At 42.3% G+C, this 27,142-nt stretch overlaps 1 protein-coding gene and 1 pseudogene across 8 annotated transcripts in view; one reads left to right on the top strand and one right to left on the bottom strand.

Moving 5' to 3' along the window:
* Positions 1-27,142, bottom strand: part of CNOT6 (CCR4-NOT transcription complex subunit 6) — an 88,981-nt gene that overhangs the window by 49,769 nt on the left and 12,070 nt on the right. For 3 of the 7 annotated variants that reach the window (XM_010375029.2, XM_030927215.1, XM_010375030.2), the window contains one exon: positions 2,213-2,326. In XM_010375029.2, the coding sequence (XP_010373331.1) occupies positions 2,213-2,324 (112 nt within the window). In that variant the 5' untranslated portion in view covers positions 2,325-2,326. Of the gene's footprint in view, positions 1-2,212; positions 2,327-9,374; positions 9,396-10,616; positions 10,638-10,764; positions 10,788-27,142 lie in introns of those variants that run through there. The other 4 variants (XM_030927213.1, XM_030927214.1, XM_030927216.1 and 1 more) reach the window with 3 other exon arrangements.
* Positions 24,034-26,748, top strand: LOC104671526 (annotated as a pseudogene). The gene has a single exon (XR_749293.2). The product of XR_749293.2 is annotated as an unconventional myosin-Ib pseudogene (transcript).

Raw genomic sequence — 27,142 nt, 5'->3', positions numbered from 1 at the left:
AGCTTTCAACCATGCCTATGTAATGAAGCCTCCATAAAAACCCAAAAGAATACGGTTTAGAGAGCTTCTAGATAGCTGAATGCAGGAGATTCCTCCTGAAGGGTGGTGTGCCCAGGGAGGGCATGGACACTGCACTTTTTCCCCTACACCATGCCCTGTGCATCTTTTCATCTGTATCCTTTGTAATATCCGTTATAATAAACTGGTAAATGTAAGCAGATGTTTCTCTGAGTTCTTCTGTGAACCACTGAAGCAAATTAATTGAACTCAAAGAGGGGGTCGTGGGAACCCAAACTTGAAGCTGGTCAAAGTTCTAGAGGCCCAAACACGGGACTGGTGATAGAAGGGGGAGACGGCAGTCTTGGGGACTGAGTCCATAAACTGTGGGATGTGACGTTCCCTCTAGGTAGATAGCGTTGGAATTGAATTGGAGGGCACATAACTGGTGTCTGCTGCTTGGTGTGTGGGGAAAAGAAACCCACACCTTTGGTCACAGAAATCTTCCTTTGTGTTGATGATTGTGGTGGTGTGAGAGCAAAGAAAAAACATGGTTTGAGAGTTTTTCCCTATAAGTGTATCCAGAACTTCTTCCCAAAGTTCAGGGTAAGCAGACAACAGTGACTCAGAATCACCAAGGAGTTCACAGTATGTGGTGGAAGGAGGAGAAGGTGGAGGAGATTCTCCTCTCCTTAGCCTCAGAGATGTATCTCAATGACCTGAGTACTTTCTAGCATATCCTAATGCTGTAAGATAGGGGAAACTTCCTTACGAGCAAAGGAATTGTAATTCAAAAACCGCTAATAAGGGCTGAAAAAAGGAGAGGTAAATATAGTTAAATGCCAACCCTGAAAAAATTAAAAGAGAAAACTAGGAGTGGTGACAGCCTGTGCTTTGAGAATAACTACAAAATGAGAGTGCATATTTCCCTTTGGGCTCCCCTAGCACAGAAAGCCAAATCTGACAGGAGAGAGGAAGACAAATTTCACTCTCCATGACCACACCTACTTACTGAGCTGAACTTGGTTTCGTAAAGTGCAGCACGCTAGAAATCAGAAGAAGGAAAACAGGAGAGACCCATGTGTGTACCGACCTCTACTATGTCTGCAAAGGCAGGCATTTCAGTTTACTCAATACGTTAACCAGAAATTTTGAGCTGACAAAGGAGGAATGATATTATCCTTATTTCCTTTTTGCTTACTGTTATATAGCACTTTTATACCTAGATTTGTTGTGTTTTGTCTATTAGTTATTTAAACTTGTGCAGTCCCTTCCTCTCACTCCCTAATGTCATAAGCTCCATTAAACAGGGACTTTATATATCTTCCATGCACGTGGGCCAGCGCCAGGTAAAATGTTTTACACACAGCATATGCTCAGTATGTCTGCTGCATTAAATTTTAAAAAATCAAGGGCAGTCACATGAAACAAGACAAAATGTGTTTTGTACTATTTCAGAAGGCAAAAATCAGAACAAACTGAAAGGAAAGGGGAAGCATATTAGGCCAACAGTAACACCAAACTTCATTAGCACTGGTTGCCCTGAGAAGTACTGTCCCTTCACCATCTTCAAAATATTTAAAAAGAGGCTTTGTGCCCACTGGCAGAGATGCTGGGAAAAGGATATCCCTCACATCTGAGGGGTCATATATTTCTTTGAGTATGTCCAGATTGCATTAAAAGGGGAAGGAAAATTTGAGGTCCACTTCAAACTCCTAAGATTTTGTGTTTCTGAATAAGGCTGTCCTCAGTGACTCAGACTCAGAAGCCAACGAAGAAAATAAGGAGAAACAAATCTACCCCAAAACCTATACAGATCAGCCATTCCTACCCCACTAGAAATCCATCATTGCTAATGCAAAAGCTCAATCCTACTTTATCAGAGAATCAAATACCAGAACAAATACTTGACTGGGCACTAGTATTTAACATGTGATATTTTCATTTCATCCTTGTTATTATTTTACATTTATGTATTTTGTAAGAGGACACTGATACTGAGAAAATATACAATGAATGGGTTTTGAACTTTGACTCAACCATATTCTTTTCATTGAACCTTCCTACTTCTAAGATAAGCTACTAAAATACAATCATTTATAAACATATTACATTTGTAAAATATAATCGTTTCTTTCCTGTACTGGCATTAGAAAACTCAGTTTACTACCATATCTTAATTTCCATACCATAAATTCATGCTTCCATGTCTTACCACTTATTTCAAGCTCTGCCCAGTGGGATTTCTTTCCATTTGCTGCTTCCTCAGAAGACATAATTGTATACATCCTCCGAGGGTCAGGGGGCTCGTATTGTTCTTTGGGCATGCCTGTTAAAAAAAGAAACCAATCAGTATTCTAAAAAAATCAAATAAAAGCCACAACACCTCTTTTTTTTTTTTTTTTTGAGATGAAGTCTGACTCTAGTCACCCAGGCTGGAGTGTTGTGGCACAATCTTGGCTCACTCCAACCGCTTCAAGAAATTCTTCTGCCTCAGCCTCCCAAGTAGCTGGGACTATAGGTGCACGCACCACCATGCCAGGCTCATTTTTGTATTTTTAATAGAGATGGGGTTTCACCATATAGGCCAGGCTGATCTCTAACTCCTGACCTCATGATCCGCCTGCCTCGGCCTCCCAAAGTGCTGGGATTACAGGAGTGAGCCAGCACGCCCGACACACACCTTTTAAAAGTAGACACCCATATTACAATCTCTACCATTTCCCACTGGAAGAAACTAGGAGCTTCTTGCAGAAAATGATTATTTCAAGTGCAGGACAAGACAGATACAAACAAGCTGTGAGGCTAACAAGGGTGCAGCAGCTGTGGGGGACACAGAAGCCAGCTTGAAGAAGCTTCCACTGACCAAATATGAGACAATCTGAACATCAGAAGAATGACTGCAACTGAGTCATTATGAACTTCATGAGTTCATACTTTTATCTAAAAATCAAAAAAGTCAGTCACCAGAAATTAGAAAATAAAAAAAATCGGCAGGGCATGGTGGCTCATGCCTGTGATCCCAGCCCTAGGCCAAGGCAGGTGGATCTGAAGGTCAGGCAATCGAGACCATCCTGGCTAACACAGTGAAACCCTGTCTCTACTCAAAAATACAAAAAAATTAGCCGGGCGTGGTGGCGGGTGCCTGTAATCCCAGCTACTTGGGAGGCTGAAGCAGGAGAATGATGTGAACCCAGGAGGCGGAGCTTGTGGTGAGCCAAGACCACGCTACTGCACTCCAGCCTGGGCAACAGAGCAAGACTTCGTCTTGAAAAATAAATAAATAAATAATAAAAGATACAAACATTTATCCTGCATTTCTGGCAGAAACTAGGTGACTGTTTTTAACAGAATTCTAGCTAATAAATCCAAAAAGAGTTACGTAATTAGAAAATAATCAGTTTACCATCTCTAAGAAAACAATGGATCTAGGCAATGATCATCAATAGTTAATAAAACCATTAAGTGGAAAAAAATATCAGTGGAAAAATTTTAAATGGATGGATCAGGCTACAACAGTGATTCCCAACCTTTTTGGCACCATGGACCAGTTTCATGGAAGACACTTTTCCATGGATTTGGGGAGGCTGGTGGTTTCCGGATGAAACTACCACCTCAGATCATCATGCATTAGTTAGATCGCACCATAGGGAGCGCACAGCCTAGATCCCTCGCATGCGCAGTTCACAAAAGGGCCGGTGCTCCTGTGAGAATCTAACGCTGCTGCTGATCTGACTGGGCGGAGCTTGGGCAGTAATCCTTGCTCACCTGCCACTCACCTCCTGCTGTGTGGCCTGGTTCCTAACATGACATGGACAAGCACCAGGGTTGAGGACCCCTGGGCTACAAAACCTAAACCCAATGATCAGTATCATTGTTAGGACAACCAGACATTACTTGCTTCCCAATAAGACACTATGAGAAGTACACACAAACCACCTATGTCCTTGACCCCTCACCAACAAAGTTAAAAACTGAACCTGAATCAAATCAAGCCTCTCTAGATCTGATATTAGTTTACACAAAGTAAGGGATCTAGAGGAACATGTTTAAAATAACACCACAGGACACAACCATGTGAACATATTTAATACTACAGAACGGTACATTGGTTATGATAGTAACTATCATGTTGCGAATTTTACCACAATTAAAAATTTTTAAAGTAAAAATAATACAAGAATACAGCCACCCAGTCAGATGCAGAATATAAAAGTTCTAGATGACAAAAGACCAAATTTCTTGAACATATCAATGGTCTGAAAAAGAGGAGTAAGCAGAAACATATGGAATAAATGACTTAAGAGGCACAGCAATCAACTGCAATGTACAGACTTTGTTTAGTCCCAACTTGAACAAATCTGGTTTTTCTGATTTTGAAAATCAAAGAAACCTGAAGATAGACTAAATATTAGTTAATATGAAAGAAGTATTGTGATTCAGGCACAGTGGCTCATGCCTGTAATCCCAGCACTTTTGTGAGGCTTGGGCCCAGGAGTTCCACACCAGCACCAGCCTGGGCCCCATCGCTTATCAAAAAAATTAAAAATTAGCCAAGCATGGTGGTATACACCTATAGTCCCAGCAACTCAGGAGGCTGAGATGGGAGGATCACTTGAACCCAGCAGGTTGAGGCTGCAGTAAGATGTGACTGTGCCCCTGCACTCCAGCCTGGGCGACAGTGAACCCTGTCTCAAAAAAAAAAAAAGTATTATGGTTGTATGTGATTTTTAAAAATTCTTGTCCATTACAGATACATTCTAAACTATTTAGGTGAAATAAAACATCACTCCCATGTATATTCCCTCAAAGCCCTTGTTCTTGTCTCGCTTTTATTCTTTCGGATAAATCATAATCCTGGTTTAACCAAATGTTCACCTACTCTGTACACCCATGCAGCTAAACATAGCTGGAGAAAAACCTATGACCATGTAAGTTTAAAGAGTCAGTCAGCAATCATTCCTCAGACTCTGTACACTGCCCAGAAATAATACGTAAATTCCTAGTCTATCCCCTTCTCCTAGTTGTCTTCCATCTTCAAACCTCTAACACCTGCTCCTCCATCCTCTCTCTCAGCTGATGACCTTACTTTTTTTTTTTTTTTGAGACGGAGTCTCGCTTAGTCGACGTTGGCTTACTGCAAGTTCCACCTCCCGGGTTCACGCCATTCTCCTGCCTCAGCCTCTCAAGTAGCTGGGACTACAGGGGCCCGCCGCCATGCCCGGCTAATTTTTTTGCATTTATAGTAGAGACGGGGTTTTACCGTGTTAGCCAGGATGGTCTCGATCTCCGGACTTTGTGATCTGCCCACCTCGGCCTCCCAAAGTGCTGGGATTACAGGCGTGAGCCACTGCGCCCGGCCTGATGACCTTACTTCTATTTTCACAATGAAACAGAATGCCGGAAGGGCCCTTTCTAAGATCTCCCACCTATGCCCATCTATCCCTGCCCTTAGCATGTAAGCCATTTGTGCAATTTGATCCACCCCCTCATTCTGCCTATTCAAGGACAGGACTCTGGCAATCCCTTCCTTCCTCTCATCACATTCTGCCTCCCTCCTGGATCTTTACCTTCAGCACACATATACATGCTATTCCTTCCTCTATTAAAATAAGGCTTAACTTCATTTCTCGCTCCAGCTACTTCCCTGCCTTCTCTCATTCTCTCTATAGCAAAAACAATCCTCAGGAACTGTGTATGTTCTGTCTTCTATTCTCCTCTTCCCAGTTAAACCCATTCAAGTTAGTAAGTGTTTTCAACCTTCCACCAAAAACTATCAAGAAGAAACCCAGTAGCCAGGCACAATGGCTCACGCCTATAACCCCAACGGCTTTGAGATGCTGCAGATTGAGGATCACTTGAGCCCAGGAGTTCAAAGCTGCAGTGAACCACAATCATGCCACTGCACTACAGTCGGGGTAACAAAGCACAACCCTGTCTCTAAAAATACTCTTTTTAATCTTGTTTTTTTTAAAAGAAGAAACCCAGTGATCTTATATTCTTATTTCCAATGGTCATTTCTCTGACCTCTTTTTGCTTATGATCAGCATTTGATACAGATAATCACCCCCTCCTAGAAACACATTGCTTGCCTTCCAGAGTATCTGTTTTCTTGGTTTTCCTTCTATCTCTCTAGATTTAGTTTTTTACTAGTTCTTCCTGCAGAGTTGCAATTATCTCCATTTTACCAGAAAACAGAAACTCAAAATAGTATAAGCAATTTGCCCAGTGTTACAAGGCTGGGAAATAGCAGAGTCAGGTTTGAATGAGTCTGATTAAAAGTTAAAGCTACTTTATGCTATGCTGCCTCCCTGCTGACAGGAAGCAGACCTACTTTTTTTTTTTTTTGAGATAGGGTCTTATTTTGTCACCCAGGCTGGAGTGCGATGGTGCGATCTCTGCTCACTGCAGCCTTCACCTCCCAGGCTCCAAAGCCATCCTCCCCTCAGCCTCCCATGTAGTTGGGACTACAGGCATGTGCCACCACGCCAGGCCAATCTTTGTGTTTTTTTGTAGGGATAGGTTTTCGCCATGTTGTCAAAGCTGGTCTCGAACTCCTGGGCTCATGGGATCCACCTGCCTCAGCCTCCCAAAGGGCTGAGATTAGAGGCATAAGCCACTGCACCCGGCCTACTTTTCAAACACAGAAATGGGTTTTGACTGTTTACTCAAAGCACAGAAGGAGGTAAGCAATCCTAAAAAGCTGCTTTAGAATATAAATGGTGAGATAAAACAAACTGGTCTTATACCTTAGTTTATTCAATATAGAAATATAATAACTACTGTTTTTAGACTGATACAAAATACCCAATACAAAAGAACAAACATGAAGAAGTGTTCATTCTGTCTAGAGGTAAGGGAAGTGCTCTTTCTGAATGACATGCATGTATCAGTAATAACCTAGAAAATATAAAATGCTCTGTTCTGTGCTACCAGAGCTTGATGACAGCATCCCTTAAGAACACCTAAATGGCACAATTCTGACCAGATTTCACTTACAAAGTAACTATCTGATCTTCATCAGCTTTCCCAAATAGAATTTTATAATGGTAAGAAATTGCTTTGACCAGCTGAGATTAGTATTTTAGTCCTATTAATCATTTGAATTATTGATGAAAGTTCAGAAGTCTGATTTATCAATCTCAGGTAAGCTTAGTGTGAATCAATGTTCAGTTTGATCACACTTCAGGAAGTGTTACTGGACTAAGGAATCTGAAAACCATGCCCTGTACCTGTGGCCAAACAGTCTTGATTTCTGCCTGGGCAGCCAACCATTCCCTTTCTTGGTTTTTCGTATTGTGAGATTGGCGGTCTTAAAATTTAAAGTACTCATCACTCTAAGTACCAAGGCACTGAAAAACCCAATCCATTTTTCTGGGAGTCTGACAAAGGACAGCACTGAAGACCAGGTAAAGGAAAGGATACAGGAATACAGGCAGTTTAGGATATTTCCCAAGGCTCTGAAATCAACAAGCAGTTCTTGCTCTCTAAAAAGTACAGTATGTCACCAAAGATTACTACCTAAAATAACAAAAGTATTCCAAAAAACACCTGAAAACTTTCAAGGAGAATTACAAAAGAATTTTTTTTTTAAACAGCTAAGCCAGAGTCAGAGTCAGCAGGCATATAGCACCTAAGTAGTTAACATCTTACCAATTAAATGCCAGACATCGCTACTGATTCTGGCACAATCAAACAAAAATCTCTACCTGTTTCAGATCTCAGAGCACTTTTTTATGATCTTAGAATAATTACTTCACTCAAACACAAAACATTACTTGTATTTATTAGAAAGATATGCTTTCATATTTGTTCATGAAACAGCTTAAACATACAAAACCTACGGCCATTCTGGGAAAGTTAGTGGTGCAAAGAAGAATTACAAACCATGAAAAGACTATCCAGAAACATTTACAGAGCGGCCTACATGTATACCATAAACTTTGAATGTCTGCCAGAATCTAGAGGGAGAAAAAAAACCTTCAGGAATCCAGTCTACTTCACACTTTCAGAAATGCTGGGGCCTAGGGGGAGCTGGGGATAGGAATCACAGTGAGGGGTTACACGAGACTTAGCAGAATATGAAGTAGAGTGAAAAGAAAGAAAAGTTAAGAAAACCAACTGGAATGAAGATACCCACAAAGGCAAAGTAGAAAAAGTCACATTTAAAGCACTTAAATATATCTGAACCTCCTCTGGTTAAGAGAGAGGTGAAAAGAAATAGCTACTGAAAAGAGAAACCTAAGAAAGGGGGAGAGCCTCTGGTCTATTTTTCAGTCAGGAATCAAACATGTCCAGTGAAAAATAGGGACAATCAAACATTTGAGTGTTCCCCCTGGGAAAAGGATTGGTAGTTACAAAATAATAAAAACCAGAGCCGAAATCCACCCATCCTAACAGTCCCTAGCGAGCAGATATGCCACAACTCCTCCTCTCCCCAACCCCAGTAAGCAAAAAAAAAAAAGCCATCTATACTTAACCTTCAAAATGAGTATCTAAGGGGAAAATAATAGGGGTGCCTGACTCTACTGTGAAAGAAAAGGCAAACCGTTTTTCCTCTACACTCACACTTAACACGAACGCTTCTATGACCAGATGTGTGAAGGTTTTTCCCCACACACCAAGCAATTCTCCAGCATATACCAACTGAGTGTTCTATAGGTCAATTCAATCCTGACAGTATCTACCCGGAGTTAGCTCCCACTGAGATTATGGGCTCAGTCCCACAATACTGTCCTCTCTTCTTCAGACACACGTAAGGTCATCCCCCACACTTCTGATGACCGACTATAAGGCTGGGTTCCCAACACTCCCTCCTGGAGTTGGATTAATTTGCTAGAATGACTCATAGAACACGGGCAAACACATTCACTGGTTCCTTATAAGGATATGGTAAAGTATACAGATGAATGGACAGATGAAGTTGTATACAGGGTGAGGAACAGCGTAGGGGGGCAGAGCTTCCATGCCCTCTCCCATCTCAGCCTACTTTGGGACCTGAGGCGGAAGGATCACCTGAGCGCCAGGAGGTCGAGGCCACAGTGAGCAGAGATAGTATCACTGCACTCCAGCCTGGGCAAGAGCGAGACTCTGTCTCAAAAAACAAGACATACAAGCTGCCAACAAACACGAAAAAACACTCAACATAACGAAACAGAAAAATGCAAATCAAAACCACAATGAGATACCATCTCACACCACTCAGAATGGCTATTACTAAAAAGACAAAAACCAACAGATGCTGGCGAGGCTGCCCAAAAAAGGGAATACTTATACAGTGTTGGTGGGAATGTAATTAGTTCAGCCATCGTGAAAAGCAGTTTGGAGATTTCTTAAAGAACTAAAAATAGAACTAAACCAGGCCCAGTGGCTCATACCTATAATCCCAGCATTTTGGGGGGCTGAGGAGGGCGGATCATCTGAGCCAAGAATTGGAGACCAGCCTGGGCAACAACGCAAAACCCCATCTCTACAAAAAAAATACAAAAATTAGAAATCGAGACCACAAAACCCCATCTCTACAAAAAAAGCATACAAAAATTAGCCAGCATGGTAGCATGTACCTATGGTCCCAGCTACTTGGGAGGCTAAGGTGGGAGGATCGTCTGAGCCTAGGACGTGGAGTTTGCAGGGAGCTGAGATCACACTACTGCACTCCAGCCTGGGTGATAAGAGTCAAACTCTGTCTTGAGAGAGAGAGAGAGAGAGAGAGAGAGAGAGAGAGAAATAAATAACAAACAACTATCTGTTTGACCCAGCAATAGATATAAACAAACAAACAAACAAACAAACAAACAAACAGAACCACCCGTTTGACCCAGCAATTCCATTACTGGTTCTATACCCAAAGGAAAATAAATCTTTCTACAAAAATGGTACATGCACTGGTATATTCACTGCAGCACTATTCACAATAGTAAAAACATGGAATCAACCTAGCTGCCATCAACAGTGGGCTGGATAAAGAAAATGTGGTACATATACATCATGGAATACTACATAGCCACAAAAAAAGAAAGAAATCATATCCTTTGCAGCAACATGGATGTAGCTGGAGGCCATTATCCTAAGTGAATTAATGTAGGAAGAGAAAATCAAATACTGTATAAGTGGGAGCTAAACACTGGGTACATACGGACATAAACATGGGAACAATAAAACTGGGACTATTAGAGGGAGGAGAGGGAAGGACTGTAAGGGCTAAAAATCGACTGACTACCTGTGATGGGATCGTTTATGTCCCAAACCTCAACGTCACACAATATACCCATGTAACAAACCTGCACATGTACCCCTTGGATCTAAAATAAAATCTGAAATTATTAAAAAAAAATTATTACTCAATCTGTAACTCAGCACATACACCTCTGAGTATTTACCCAAAAGAAATGAAAATATACATACCCCAAAAGATATGTATATTGCAAAAATAACTAATTCAAAAATCTAGGCTGTTGGAACTTGTTAAATATTTTGAGCCTTAAAAGAATGTGATTATGAAACCTGAGTCACTTAAACAGGCAACTGTAACCTAGGAAGCTGTAGCTTTTGTTTCTCTGATTATACATTAGCCTTATTTCTTACCTACATTGTTCTGTAAACTGTTGTAAATGACTAACCAGTGAGTGCCAGGGAAGATGTCTTGCCTCTTCCTATTAGCTGCTGATATTCATTACAGATTAATTTCCCTCTTTCCTCTCTCACACACACACTTCATGACTACCACATGGTTCAAGATGGAATGTGGAAGGGCGCAGTATCTCACACCTGTAATCCGAACACTTCGGGAGGCCAAGGCGTGCAGACTGTCTGAGTTCAGGAGTTCGTGACCAGCAACATGATGAAACTCCGTCTGTACTAAAAACACAAAAATTAGCTGGGCGTGGTGGTATGCGCCTGTGGTTCCAATTACTCGGGAGGCTGAGGCAGGAGAACTGCTTGAACTCAAGAGGCAGAAGTTGCAGTGTTGATATTACGCCACTGCGCTCCAGCCTAGGGAACAGAGTGAGACTCCATCTCAAAAAAAAAAAAAAAAAAAAAACAAAAGATGGAATGTTAAACACACTCTTGGAAAGAAAAAAAATTTAAAAACAAGTTATATGGAAAAGAAAACAATCTATAACTAAACTGTTGTAACTCATAAATGAACCTTGCAGAGAAAATATTGTAATCCTGTTAAATGTCTTTGTTTCCTGCCCATATAAGCAGCACCCTAACTTTTTTATGTATTTTGAGATGGAGTCTCACTCTGTTGCCAGGGTGGAGTACAGTGGCGCAATCTTGGCTCACTGCAACCTCTGACTCCCTGGTTCAAGTGAATCTCTTGCCCCAGCCTCCCGAGTAACTGGGACTACAGGCAGGCGCCACCACGCCCAGCTAGTTTTTGTATTTTTAGTAGAGACGGGGATTTTACCATGTTGGCCACGATGGTCTCGATCTCCTGACCTCGTGACCCGCCCGCCATGGCCTCCCAAAGTGCTGGGATTACAGGTGTGAGCCAGTGCGCCTGGCCCAGGCCCTTAACGTTTAACTTTGAAGCCCAGATCCCTGTGCTCTGAAGTCCATATTCCCCAGATAGTCATTCCCAGATTTTCACTTAAAACTCTTATTCAAAAACTCTTTGAAACTGGATTCTGTTCAATTATTTCAGGTTGACAATACAGTTGTTCATCACAACTTTATTCATAATTGCCAAAAACTGAAACCCCAAATGTTCAATAATAGTAAATGGATAGGCTGGACGTGGTGGCTCACGCCTGTAATTCCAGCACTTTGGGAGGCCAAGGCGGGCAGATTACTGGAGATCAGGAGTTCAAGACCAGCCTGGCCAACAGGGTGAAACCCTATCTCTACCAAAAACACAAAAATTAGCTGGGTGTGGTGGCACATGCCTATAATTCCAGCTACTCGGCGGGCTGAGGCAGGAGAATCCCTTGAACCCAGGAGGCGGAGGTTGTGGTGAGCCGAGATCGAGCCACTGTACTCCGACTAGGCAATACAGCGAGATTCCTTTTCAGGAAAAAAAAAAAAAAAAAAAGCAAATGGATAACCAAATTTTAACATACTGACACCACTAAATACTACTGAACAATAAAAAACAATGAATCGATGAACTGATACAATCACAAATACGAATCAATCTCAAACATTAAATAAGAGACCCAACAGATTCCATTTTTATGAATTCGTGGCGATAAAAATCAGAACATTTTGCCTCTACAGTGATGGAAATACTCAATATATTAATTGGTGCATGGTTTATATGGATATATATATTTATCAAGACTCAAATTATACAGTTAAGGTCTACATGTACATTGCATTTTATGTAAATTTTACCTGAACTAAAAAATATTCTATATTCTAACACTTTGCCAGGTGAAAAGACTTTTTCCAGATGAGAAATTACTAAGGACACAAACAACCCACAAACTTTTGCTAAGTAAGTACTCTTTACGACACTGTTAATGACATTAGTGTGAAAGTTATCAGTATCAAAATGGAGTGACTAATGTCAAGCTCTAACCAAATGGAGACCTTACTATGCAAGGAATTCCTCAAAATGGCAGTGTCCCAGATAACCTGCTTGTACAATTGCCTGACACAGCTGTCTCTACCGATGAACCAATGAACCAACACCAACTCCTGCAATAAGCCCTTGTAACCAACAGTCTTTGTTTCAAAACAACTTACTTGGACTTTCTATTTGTCTTTAAAAGTTTCCTCTTACCCCAACCTCTTTGGATGCACCTAAGATTCCTTAAAGCACATGTCCCTGATTATAATCCCCTGCTATTCCCGAATAAACTCTGGAAAGTTGGTCTCTCAGTAGCTCATTTTAGCTTCATCTTAGGAACCCAAGATAACCTGGACAAGGTGGCTCATGCCTATAATCCCAGAACTTTAGTAGGCCAAGGTAGGCAGATCACTTGAGCCCAGGAGTTCAAACCTGGGCAACATGATGAGACGTCTCTACAAAAAATTTTTTTAAACAGCTAAATTAAGTTAAATTAAAAGCAACCAAGATTTTCAGAGAAAGGGTGCATTTATAAATCAAGGAAATTAAATGGAAACACTGGCCAGGCTCATGCCAGTAACCCCAGCACTTTGGGAGGCCAAGGCGGGAGGCCTGCTTGAGCCCAGAAGTTCGAGACCAGACTGGGCAACAAAGGGAGATCCCTCATCTCTACAAAAACTGAAAAGAAATCACCCAGGTGTGGTGGCACATGCCTGTAGAGGCAGGAGGACTGCCTGAGCCTGGAAGGTCAAGTCTACAGAGAGCTAGGATCACACCACTGCACTCCAGCCTGGGTGACAGAGTGAGACAGAGTGAGGCAGCTGTTACAATATGGAGATAGGTAACTAAAGAGAAAGATGTAAGTGGTTACGCCTCAGCAGGAACTGGATTCAGAGTAATCAAACAGCCCCAGTTTAAGAAAAGCCCTACCTGGCCAGGCGCAGTGGCTCGCGCCTGTAATCCCAGCACTTTCGGAGGCCGAGGTGGGCAGATCACGAGTTCAAGAGATCGAGGCCAGCCTGGTCAGCACAGTGAAATCCCATCTCCACTAAAAATACAAAAACTAGCTGGGCGTGGTGCCTGTATGCCTCTACAGGACTACGTGCCTGTAGTCCCAGCTACTTGGGAGGCTGAGGCAGAAGAATCACTTGAACTCGGGAGGCAGAGGTTGCACTGAGTCGAGATTGCGCCACTGCACTCCAGCCTGGCGAGAGAGAGACCCTGTCTCCAAAAAAAAAAAAAAAAGAAAAGAAAAGAAAAGAAAACCCCCACTTTACAAAACAATGACAGCTAATAAATTATGAAATAATCTTTTAAGACAACATCATTTTATAATTCCTGTTTGACATTAATCAAGGATTATAAAAACAGCCGGGTGCAGTGGCTCATGCCTGTGATCCCAGCACTGTAGGAGGCTAAGGTGAGCAGACAGCTTGAGCCCACGAGTTCAAGATTAGCCTGGGAAACACAGCAAAACCCTGTCTCTACTAAAAACACAAAAATTAGCTGGGCATGGTGGTACGTCACAGCTACTCGGGAGGCTGAGATGGGAGAATCACCTGAGCCAGGAATGGGGCAACAGCGGGCAGTGATCATGCCACTGTACTCCAGCCTGGGCAAAAGGAGTGAAACCCTTAGGGAAAAAAAAAAAAGCATTATACTGGGTTAAAAGCATTAGATGAGTATTGGCACTAATGAAATGCTAAAAGCCACCAGCACACAGATTCTACATAGACTACTTTCTGATCATAAGGTAGAAAATGTTTAATGGAGGAATAAATTGTTACTCCCTTCACCAGTCTTACCAACACTATGGAGGACACGTCAATAATGTTTACACCTTGATTTGAAAACTAGAGGAACTGGCCAAATGATATCAAAGGAGAAATGAGACAAAATGAGAATGTGGGACTTTCTGCAGGTAAACTGGCCTGTTGCCTTCAACAAACTGGTGTCAGCACTATTCTAGATTTGAAGAGACTTAAGGAATACATTCAGATGCAATGAACAGTCCCTACGTTGGACCCACAAACCAGCACTAAAAAAAATTTTATGGACAGTGAGAGAAGACATGTAATACCTACTTCATGTTTACATTAATGATTTGCGTGATGTTACTCTGACCAGGTATAAAAATGTGGTTTTTTGTTAAAAGGCTCTCAGATGTTAAACCATTTATTTTAGTGGGCCAGACTTTCTTCAAGGGAAATGAGACTGAGTTACAGGCAATCTTAATTGACAAGATAAAATTCTGAATTTTCCCAGCACTTTGGGGCCGGGTGTGGTAGCTCACATCTGTAATCCCAGCACTTTGGGAGGTCAAGGCAGGCGGATCACAAGGTCAGGAGATCGAGACCATCCTCGCCAAAAGGGTGAAACCTTGCCTCTACTAAAAATACAAAAATTAGCTGGGCGTGGTGGCACGTGCTTGTAGTCCCAGCTACTCAGGAGGCTGAGGCAGGAGAATTGCTTGAACCAGGGAGTCGGAGGTTTCAGTGAGCCAAGATGGTGCCACTGCACTCCAGCCTGGCGACAGAGCATGACTCCGTCTCAAAAAATTAAAAAAAAAAAAAAAAAAAAAAAATCCTGAATTTTCCCAGCTCTTTGGGAGGTCTGGGCAGGCCAATCACTTGAGCCCAGGAGTTCAAGACCAACCTGGGCAACATGGAAGATCCCGTCTATACAAAAATTAGCCAGGAATGCCGGTGTGTGCCTGCAGTCCCAGCTACTTGAGAGGCTGAAGTGGGAGAATGGCTTGCGCCCAGAAGTGGAGGTTGCAGAGAGATGAGATCAAGCCACTGCACTCCACCAGCCTGGGTAACACAGTCAGACCCTGATCTCAAAAAAAAAATTTTTTTTAATCTTGAATTTGACATCTCTCTTTTCTTTTACTATGTTTTTCACATTTTCTTCTTCTCCATTCTTTGTGCTTTACTTCTTTTCCCAACCATAAAGGAGAAAACAAAGGGCAACAGAGGAAAGGAAGGGAGGTAAGCAGGAAGAAATAAACTCATGTGCAGAAAGACCCTTTTCTTGAGTAATCAGGCTCCTTAGAGCTACTATAAGTTAGGGCACATCTGAAAAGGCAGTGACACTAACCTTCATGCCAATCTACTTCCACTGAAGTTAATACAGACCTTCCTCATTTCTCAACTTCAAATATTACACATTCTCCCTACACTGCCAATGATTACCTTCCTCATATGCACCTGCTCACGCCACTCTCCTATTAAAACTTTAAATGGCCCTGCCTGCCTGCCTACATAAAGTTCAAACCTCAAAGTCCTCTACTACCTCAACTTAGCTATTTTCTCACTTATCTCCAGCTCTTTGACACATGCTACCCTATAATGTCCTAATTAGAGGAAACCTAGTTCTAAGACTTTTTTTGACACAAGGTCTCGCTGTCACCTAGGCCAGAGTGCAGTGGTGCAATCACAGGCTCCTGGGCTCAGGCACCACCACACCCAGCTAGTATTTTCTGTTTTTTTGTAGAGATGGGGGGGGCATCACTACATTGCCCAGGCTGGTCTTGAACTCCAGGCCTCAAGGGATCCTCCTGCCTCAGCCTCCCAAAGTGCTGGGTTTATAGATGTGAGCCACTACACCCAGCCTAAAATATAAGTCTTTCAACACATGCTAATCTCTTTACTAAAGACAACCTTCCTCCTAAACTCCTACTTTCTCTTCACAGGAACTCAGACGACATTTTACAGCCTCTGTAAGCCCTCCTCAACACGGGAACAAGTTCAGTACTCCCCACTCTGCATGCACACCATACATTTACCACAGCATATGTCACCTCCAAACAGTTTGTATCTCCCAATGTCTTGTGTAATACCTAGCAAATTACACTAATGAACTGTTCTATTTTTTTCCTTCATGACCAAAATCAGGTTTCCACAGAAAAAAAATCCAGAAGTCATTCAATATAGTGGAACCATGCTTTCTTAAGGAAGTTTTCTTTACAGAATCATTTATTCAACAAATATTCACTGAGCACCTTCAATGTGACAAGCACTCTGCCAGATACTATGAATAAAGAATTAATAAGAAATGCATGATCTTACAGCTTAAGCAACTAGAAAGCAACAAAAACCTCACAATCATGCACTCACACTACAATTCTCTTATTTTTGTTACCACCACTCGAATTTAGGACTTTAATTCTTGTTTCCTCAACCATTACAATGGCCTCTTCTAATTGGTACTTATGTTTTTAGGATTACAACTAACCTAAATACCACTTAGATTATTCTACCTAAAGCCAAGTGCTAATTACACTGCAAAATTCAGTAAAACAAGCTCTTTGTGAAGCAGACTTTTTTTTTCTTTGAGATGGAGTTTCGCTCTTTCACCCAGGCTGGAGTGCAGTGGCGCTATCTCGGCTCACTGCAAGCTCTGCCTTCTAGGTTCAAGCGATTCTCCTGCCTCAGCCTCCCGAGCAGCTGGGATTACAGGCGCCCGCCAACATGCGCGGCTAATTTTTGTATTTTTAGTAGAGATGGGGTTTCACCATGTTGGCCAGGCTGGTCTCGAACTCCTGACCTCATGATCCACCCACCTTGGCCTCCCAAAGTGCTGTCATTACAGTGAAGCTGACTTCCGACTATAAAATCGAGAAGTTTCAGACATATGGTGTGGCTCAAACCTGTTAAGTCCAGTACATTTGGAGGCCAAGGCGGGAGGAAACCAGCCTGGGCAACATAGGGAAACCCCTGTCTCTACAAAAACTAAAAATTAAAAAAAGGGCCAGGCGGGGTGGCTCATAACTGTAATCCCAGCACTTTGGGAGGCGGAGGTGGGTGGATCATGAGGTCAGGAGTTCAAGACCAGCCTGGCCAATATGGTGAACCCCTATCTCTACTAAAAGTACAAAAATCAGCTGGGCGTGGTGGCACGTACCTGTATCCCAGCTACTCTGAGAGTAGGGAGGCTGAGGCAGGAGAATCGCTTGAACTTGGGAGGTGGAGCTTGCAGTGAGCCGAGATTGTGCCACTGACTACAGCCTGGGCGACAGAGCAAGACTCTGTCTCAAAATAATAATAAAAAATAAAAAATTAAAATAAAAAAAAAAGCCAGGTGTGGTGGGACACGCCTATGGTCCCAGCTACTTAGGAGGCTGAAGCGGGAAAATCACTGGAGCCTGGGGAGGAGGCTGCAGTGAGCCTTGATTGTGCCACTGCACTCCAGCTTGAGTGACAGAGACCCTGTCTCAAAAAATAAATAAATGGTTGGGTGCGGTGGCTCAATCCTGTAATCCCAGCACTTTGGGAGGCCAAGGTGGGTGGCGCACGAGGACAGGAGATTGAGACCATCCTAGCTAACACAGTGACATGCCATCTCTACTAAAAATACAAAAAAATTAGCCGGGCATTGGTGGCGAGGGCCTGTAGTCCCAGCTACTCGGGAGGCTGAGGCAGGAGAATGGCGTGAACCCAGGAGGCAGAGCTTGCAGTGAGCTGAGACTGTGCCACTGCGCTCCAGCCTGGGCGACAGAGCAAGACTCCGTCTGAAATAAATAAATAAATGAATGGCTGGGCGCAGTGGCTTACGCCTGTAATCCCAGCACTTAGGGAGGCTGAGGCGGACGGATCACCTGAGGTCAGGAGTTTGAGACCAGCCTGACGAATATGGAGAAACCCCGTCTCTACTAAAAAATACAAAGATTAGCCGGGCATGGTGGTGCATGCCTGTAATCCCAGTTACTTGGGAGGCTGAGGCAGGAGAATCGCTTGAACCCGGGAGGCAGAGGTTGCAGTGAGCCGAGACTGTGCCACTGCGCTCCAGCCTGACAACAGATTGAGACACTGTCTCAAAAATAAATAAATAAAAATAATAATAAAATTTGAATGTTTAGCTGGAATGATTTCTGGTCCTATACCCACTTAAAATGATGATTCTACATCATCCCTTCTCTTCCCCTTTAAGATCTCTACTGCTGAGAAAAATTCATCAAGAATTCAAAATATTCTACCTTTCCAGATTTCTGTCCCAATACTTCCTTCTATATCTTTTGCTGCAACTGGCAGACAAACTGCCATCCTTCAGATATGCTCCACTCTTCCCTATCTCCAAGCATTTAGTGATACCATTTTCACACTGAAATTCTACCCGTAATTCAAGGTTAAGTTAAATGTTACCCCATCCTTCCCACCTAGCCTCCACAGTGGGTCTGATCACAAGCTGTTTTCTCACAAAACCAGAACCATGAATGCCTTATACAAAGCAAGATTAGACAAAACAAAAACGAAATTTTGTTAAGTATTCTTCAAAGACCATTCAGAAATCCACAACTTTCAGAAGACTAAAATTCAACTCATCTTTCCAAAGATCCTGTCTTTATTACAGTCCATTATTTTCACACATTACAGTGAGAAGAGAGCTGAATGAAACTCTACAAATTTCTAAACAGATGAAGAGCAATGAGTTCCAAGCCATGCTTTTGGTGGAAAGGGAAGAAGGAAGAGTGGTATGTTAAACACGGAGCCAGTAGTGGCACATGCCTGTAATCCAAGTTACTCAGCAGGCTGAGGTGGGAAGACTCCTCGAGCCCAGGAGTTCAAGGCCAGCCTGGGCAACAGAGAGACACGTTGTTGAGCAAAAAATAAAAAAATTTTTAATTTTAAAATTGTTTATTCTTTTTTCAGATACAGGGTCTCACTCTGTTGCCCAGGCTGGAGCACAGTAGCACAATCATGCCTCACTGCAGCCTCAACCTCCTCAGGCTCAAGCGATCCTCCCATCTCAGCCTCCCAAGTAGCTGAACTACAGGTGCAGACCCAGCTAATTTTTTTTTTTTTTTTTGAGACACAGTCTTGCTCTGTCACTCAGACTGGAGTGCAGTAGTGTGATCTTGGCTCACTGCAACCTCCGCCTCCCACGTTCAAGCCATTCTCCTGCCTCAGCCTCCCCAGCAGCTAGGACTACAGGTGCCCGCCACCATACCCGGCTAATTTTTTGTATTTTCAGAAGAAATGGGGTTTCACCGTGTTTGCCAGGACGGTCTCGATCTCCTGATCTCGTGATCCACCCGCCTTGGCCTCCCAAAGTGCTGGGATTGCAAGCGTGAGCCACCACGCCCGGCCTTTTTTTTTTGGTATTTTGTAGAGACAAGGTTTTGCCATGTTGCCCAGGCTGTTCTTGAACTCCTGGATTCAAGCGATTTCCCCGCCTCGGCCTCCCAAAGTGGTGGGATTACAGACATGAGTCACTGTGCCTGGACCCCCAAAATTTAATTATATTTAAAAATGGAAAAGGAATTAGGAATTATCCAAAGAAAGGAAATCAAATTACAAACATACGCCAAAAAAAATAACCTTCCTGTCTGGACGCAGTGGCTCACTCCTGTACTCCCAACACTTTGGAAGGCCAAGGCAGGCAGATCACCTGACGTCAGGAGTTCGAGACCAGTCTGGCCAACATGGTGAAACCCCATCTCTACTAAAAGCATAAAAATTAGCCGGGCATGGTGGCAGGTGCATGTAGTCCCAGTTACTCAGGAGGCGTGAGGCAGGAGAACAGCTTGAACTCAGGAGGTGGAGGTTGCAGTAAGCTGAGATGGCACCACTGCACTCCAACCTGGGTGACAAGAATGAGACTCTGTCTCAAAAGAAAAAAAAAAAAAAAAAGTAACTGTCCTATTTTTCATTATTATAAAACAAAAAGCCCCAAGTCACTACTCAAAAGACACTCACCCAAAAATTAATCCCTCTTTGAATACAATCTAAATGACAATTCATTTATAGGTACATTAAAAACTTTTAGATAATGAACATTTAAAATGTCATATAAAGACAATAATTTAATAAATACTATTTTTTTAATACCCATACTATGGAATTTCAAATTACAATTATGACTGAGATGGCAGGCCTACCACATTCTTTAATATATTCACCTGCTGTTTTTGACGAGTATATTATTTGAATTCTACAAATTAAAATTATGTGCCTCTAGTATAAATAAACCCACCTGGCTCCATTAGACTACAGTCATAAGCCTTTCTCACAGCCTTAATTCAGTTAAGGCACTTCTACTCTCACTTCAAACCCAAAATCTGCTGCCTCCCAATGTCATCACATTTGTTTCCTTCTCTTTCTAGTCAGGTTTCCTTCACATATTGGCCAGTTAAACTTTATGGATAGAAGTCCTGGCTACTCGGAAGGCTGAGGTAGGCAGATAGGGCGAGTCCAGGAGTTTGAGGCTATAGCATGCTATGACTGCACCTGTGAATAGCCACTGCACTCCAGCCTGGGCAACACAGTAAAACGACAGTTCTTAAAAAAAAAAAAAAAGTTTACAGATGATAAACCTCATTTAGAAGCTATCCTTAGTGGCAAATGTCTATCATCAGTCTCTCCTTGTGGGAAAACAAACAAAAAAAAAAAACCAGCAACAACAAAAAGCTTCTGCAAAAGATAACTACTCTTGTCCAACAGGCAAAACTTAAATCATAACTACACATTTTGAGACTACTTCTATAAACTGATGATGATACTATGGCAGGTATCTTGGTATTAGAACCCTGTGATAATCTCCCAAAGCCAACTATATGAGTTGCATAGGAGGAATTTAACAAAGAGAAGCTAGTGAAAAACAAAAAACAAAAAAACCAAGATATTAAAAAGGTCTTACTAAGCCATGACAGGAGGATCACTTGAGCCCAGGAGTTCAAGACTGGGTAGTGTAGGGAGATCCTGTCTCTACATAAAAATAAAAAATCAGGCTGGGTGTGGCAGCTCACGCCTGTAATCCCAGCACCTTGGAGGGCCGAGGCGAGTGGATCACCTGAGGTCAGGAGTTAGACCAACATGATAAAACCCCGTCTCTACTACATACAAAAAAAAAATTAGCTGGCTGTGGTAACACATGCCTGTAATCTCAACTACTTGGGAGGCTGAGGCAGGAGAATCACCTGAACCCGGAGGCAGAGGTTGCAGTGAGACGAGAATCTGCCATCACACTCCACACTCCAGGCGGGGAAACAAGAGCGAAACTCCATCTCAAAAAAACAAAAGCAAAAACAAAAAAAATCAGGCATAGTGGCTCACAAGTTGTGATCCCTGCATTTTGGGAAGCAAAGGCCAGAGGATCACTTGAGCCCAGGAGTTCAAGACCAGTGACATGGCAAAACCTGCTCTGTAGAAAAAATAACAAAATCAGCCAGGTATGGTGGCGCACCCCTACAGTTCCAGCTACTTGGGAGCCTGAGGTAGGAGGATGGCTTGAGCCCAGGAGGCAGAGGTTGCAGTGAGCCGAGATCGCACCACTGCATTCCAGCCTGGGTGACAGAACCAGACCATGTCTCAAAAAAATTAAAATAAAATAAAATAGTCCGGGCATGGTGGCTCAAGCCTGTAATCACAGCACTTTGGGAGGCCGATGAAGGTGGATCACGAGGTCAGGAGTTTGAGACCAGCCTGATCAATATGGTGAAACCCCGTCTCCACTAAAACTACAAAACTTAGCCGAGCATGGTGGTACGTGCCTGCAGTCTCAGCTACTCGGGAGGCTGAGGCAGGAGAATCGCTTGAACATGGGAGGCGGGGGTTGCAGCGAGCCAAGATCGCGCCACTGTCCAGCCTGGGCGATAGATCGAGACTTCCTCTCAAATAAATAAATAAATAAATAATAAAATTAATTAATTAATTAATTAAAATAAGATACATTAGCTTGGCATGTTGGCACATACGTAGTCTCAGCTATTTGGGAGAATGAGGTGGAAGGATTGCTTGAGCTCTGGAGATTGAGGCTGCAGTGAGCCATGATGGCACCTGTGCACTCTAGCCTGGGTGACCGAGAGACCTTGCCCTGAAAAAATAAAAACATAAAATAAAAAAATTTACTAGGCTGGGCATGGTGGCTCACGCTTGTAATCTCAGCACTTTGGGAGGCTGAGGCAGGTGGATCACAAGGTCAGGAGATCAAAACCATCTTGGCCAACATAGTGAAACCCCGTCTCTACCAAAAATACAAAAATTAGCTGGGCATGGTGGTGTGCGCCTGTAGTCCCAGCCACTCAGGAGGCTGAGGCAGGTGAATCGCTTGAGTCTGGGTAGCAGAGGTTGCAGTGAGCCAAGGTCATGCCACTGCACTCCTGCCTGGGTGACAGAGCAAGACTCCGTCTCAAACTAAAAAAACAAATTATCATCTTGGTCTTCAACCCTGCCCTTTCTCCTATGCTTACTACCCAGTTTTCCAAGCCAAAAATATGAGTATATCCTTGACCCTTCCTCACCTAATCACAGGCTTCATATTCAGTCTCCAACTCTAACCCATTTTACTTCCTAAATCTCCCATCCACTCTACCTTAATCCCCTCACCTCTTACCTGGGCTATTCAGTCTCAGACCCATGTTCTTTCTTCCACCACTCTCCCCGTCTCTCATCCATCCTAGATACTGTCTGATATGGTCTGGGTCTGTGTTCCTACCCAAATTTCATGTCAAATTGTATTCCCACCGTTGGAGGTGGGGCCTAGTGGGAGGTGACTGGATTACAGGGGTAGCTTTTCAACTTTGGTGCTGTCTCAGAAAGTGAGTTATCGCAAGATCTGGTTGTTTAAAACTGTGTAGCATCTCCACCCCAACTTCCTCCAGCTCTGGCCATGTGAAGACTACCTGCTTCCCCTTCACCTTCCTCCATGGTTTTAAGTTTCCTGAGGCCTCCCCAGCTACGTTTCCTGCACAGCCTGTGGAACCATAAGCCAATTAAACCTTTTCTTCAAAAATTACCTAATCTCAAGCATTTCTTTACAGCAGTGCAAGAATGTACTAAACACACTGTCCAAAGTGACAGTCCTAGAAACACAAGTACATCATATTCCTAAAACTGTTATCTTTTGTTTTGTTTTGTTTTGAAAACAGAGTCTCGCTCTTGTTGCCCAGGTGGGAGTGCAGTGGTGTGACCTCAATTCACTGCAACCTCCACCTCCTGAGTTCAAGTGATTCTCCTGCCTCAGCCTCCAGAGTAGCTGTGATTACAGGCACCCACCACCACACCTGGCTAATTGTTTTGTATTTTTAGTAGAGACGGGGTTTCATCATGTTGGGCAGGCTGGTCTCAAACTTCTGACCTTAGGTGATCTGTCCACCTGAGCCTCCCAACATGTTGGGATTACAGGCGTGAGCCACCACACTGGGCCCCTAAAACTATATCTTGTTCATCTCAACACCCTTGGAAACAGGAAACCCAGGCGCATTTACAAAACAAGTAAGTTGAGTTTGACTTGATCTCTGTAAACCTCCTTAGCATCATCTGGGATCTCCCTAACTCCCACTTACCCTTCACAAACTTTCATGCCTTAGCAATGCTATGTCTTCGGTCTGAAATGCCCCAGACACCAAAAGGCCCCTAGTCATCCTTCAAATGCCAACTCAGACATTCAACTTCAAAAGGTCCATTACAACCTTCTTCCATATCCCTCCCAAACACAGAAGTTTACTGTTTCCAGCTCTGAGCTATGCTAAACCTTGAAAACATGTCTACTGTTATATTCATTAACCCTGCCTTGGCTCACAGTTCAAGGCATCCGTGGCCACTCTGATGAAGAACCTACAGACCAAGAACCCAAACTATATTAGGTGTATCAAACCGAATGATAAAAAAGCAGCACACATCTTCACCAAGGCTCTAGTGTGTCATCAGATCAGGTACCTGGGGCTTTTGGAGAACGTCCGAGTGCGGAGGGCAGGCTACGCCTTCAGACAGGCCTATGAACCTTGCCTAGAAAGATACAAAATGCTTTGTAAATAGACATGGCCTCATTGGAAAGGACCAGCCAGGTCTGGTGTGGAGGTCCTATTTAATGAATTAGAGATTCCCATGGAAGAATACTCCTTTGGTAGATCAAAGATTTTCATCTGAAACCCAAGAACATTATTCAAATTAGAAGACCTGAGGAAGCAACGCCTGGAGGACTTGGCCACTCTCATTCAGAAGATATACCGGGGGTGGAAATGCCGCACACACTTCCTGCTAATGAAAAAAAGCCAAATTGGGATTGCTGCCTGGTATAGGAGATATGCGCAACAAAAGAGGTACCAGCAGACAAAGAGTTCCGCCTTAGTAATTCAGTCTTATATCCGGGGCTGGAAGGCTCGAAAAATTCTGCGGGAACTGAAGCATCAAAAGCGCTGTAAGGAAGCAGTCACGACCATTGCTGCATATTGGCATGGGACCCAGGTACGTAGAGAATACAGGAAATTCTTCAGAGCCAATGCCGGAAAGAAAATCTATGAGTTCACGCTTCAGAGAATTGTGCAAAAATACTTCTTGGAAATGAAAAATAAGATGCCTTCCTTATCTCCAATAGACAAGAATTGGCCCTCAAGACCTTACTTATTCTTGGATTCTACTCACAAGGAGCTAAAAAGGATTTTCCACTTGTGGAGGTGTAAAAAATACAGGGACCAATTCACAGACCAGCAGAAACTTATTTATGAAGAGAAACTAGAAGCCAGTGAACTCTTCAAAGACAAGAAAGTTTATACCCATCTAGTGTTGGGCAACCATTCCAAGGGGCTTACCTGGAAATCAACAAGAACCCCAAGTATAAGAAACTCAAAGATGCCATTGAAGAAAAGATTATCATTGCTGAAGTCGTGAACAAAATTAACCGTGCTAATGGGAAGAGTACATCTCGGATTTTCCTCTTAACAAATAATAATCTCCTTGCTGACCAAAAGCCTGGACAAATCAAGTCAGAGGTTCCCTTGGTGGATGTGACCAAGGTATCAATGAAGTCACAAAATGATGGCTTCTTCGCCGTCCACCTCAAAGAGGGCTCAGAAGCAGCTAGTAAAGGAGATTTTCTCTTCAGCAGTGATCACCTGATTGAAATAGCCACCAAGCTCTATCGCACAACTCTCAGCCAAACCAAACAGAAGCTCAATATTGAGATTTCTGATGAGTTCCTGGTACAGTTCAGACAAGACAAAGTATGTGTGAAGTTTATTCAGGGAAACCAGAAAAATGGGAGTGTCCCAACATGTAAACGAAAAAACAACCGTCTCCTTGAAGTTGCTGTCCCTTAACTGGCGCCTCCTCTCTACTTTCATGGACTTGTTTCTTTGTAATAGTGCAATTTGGTTTTGTTTTATTTGGGGTTCATTGTATGTTTGGGAATCACCAAAGGCTTTTAGAGTTCTTTGGCAAAATAAAAATATTTGACTAATCAATTTTTATTATCGGAATAGTTTTAACCTTTCATGTTCGGTCCTGGAGCAGGATTGTAGAAACTAACAGTGTCTATTTTCATGTCTGATGTGTTCTTCGTTTAGTCATCATGTTAAATCTGTGTACCCTAAATCAGCATATTACTCATAAATCATTAATTCATATAAGTATAGGAAATGGTCTTAAAAGATACTGCATTCATTCATCAAATATTTATTCCATGCTTACTCTATGCTAGGCCCTGTGCTAGATGGTATGAAAACTTATTAGGAACCTTTTTGTTTTTGAGACCATTGCATTCTGGCTGATTTGTGCTGGTTTAACGACATCTAAGAAGGTTTAGAAATGTTGAGACCAAAACAATAACTGTTAATGATGGACAGCATTATTAGGAACCCTGTAGTATGATATTTAACAATATAGGCTTCAAGAAGGGCTGGTCCTAAGAGGGGGCAGAGATGAACAACAGGGTTAAATCCCTCTACATGTGGTTTCTGTTTGAAAAAAAGAAAACTGACATTTGAACAGACTTTTAATTTGTTTAAACCTCTGGTAATTACTTGTAACAGTAGAAAATAGAAATCTTTCTTATTTTAGAAAAAGTGACAGAAGCAGTCCAGTAAGATTATATGTTTCTGTTTCTGGTAAATGTCATATATGATCCTCGAAATGATAATATCTCCAGAATATTGTTTTCACCCAAATTTGAGTAGATATTTTAAACACCTAACAAAGTAAAGGGCTAAAAGCCATTCGGATAGCAGTAAACATTCTGTATGATGTGCAATAAAACATCCAAGATCTTTTTTGAAAGTTTTATTTATAATACACATTTTTGTATGAGAAAGGTGATTGGTACAGGGTCCCTATTTTAGTCATGGATCAAAATTAAATTTATGTAATTTGCAGGGCTTGCTTTCTATTCCTTCAAATTTATAAGGGTTCATTTTGGAAACTACATTTTAAACTTTGGAATCAAATTGTTTCTTATTTGGGAGGATAATGTATATACATTGGTATTATGTTAAATAATAAAATTGTTCTAATTTGGTGCCATTTGCTGAATCACAACTGTATTTTTGTATCTCAAGCTATTTTCATATGTTGTGTGGCAATGTATCATTTCTCAGAAAGGCTTTACAATCCAAACATTATATGTTCTCTGTGTAACTGAATTTCACTTATCTTTTATAAACCAGAAACATTAATTGAAAATATTTTCTGGGGATTTTCTCTCAACTTTTGTATTTTTAAAAATTGCTCACATAAAGAAATTCTCAGAAAAAAAAAAAAAAAAAACCCTGCCTTAGTATTTTTTTATCTCACATTCTGTAACACAGGCTCCTTCCACTTAATCTTAAATATTTTTATAACTCCAGAACTTGTCAAATATTCAGGTAATGCTTACATGAATTCAAAGGGAGAAACCATGATAGTATAAAAGCAAACA

The sequence above is a fragment of the Rhinopithecus roxellana genome, chromosome 3, assembly GCF_007565055.1.
Source record: "Rhinopithecus roxellana isolate Shanxi Qingling chromosome 3, ASM756505v1, whole genome shotgun sequence".
Classification (NCBI taxonomy): domain Eukaryota; kingdom Metazoa; phylum Chordata; class Mammalia; order Primates; family Cercopithecidae; genus Rhinopithecus; species Rhinopithecus roxellana.
Note: the sequence above shows the minus strand (reverse complement) of the source record. Positions and strands in the feature narration are given on the sequence as shown.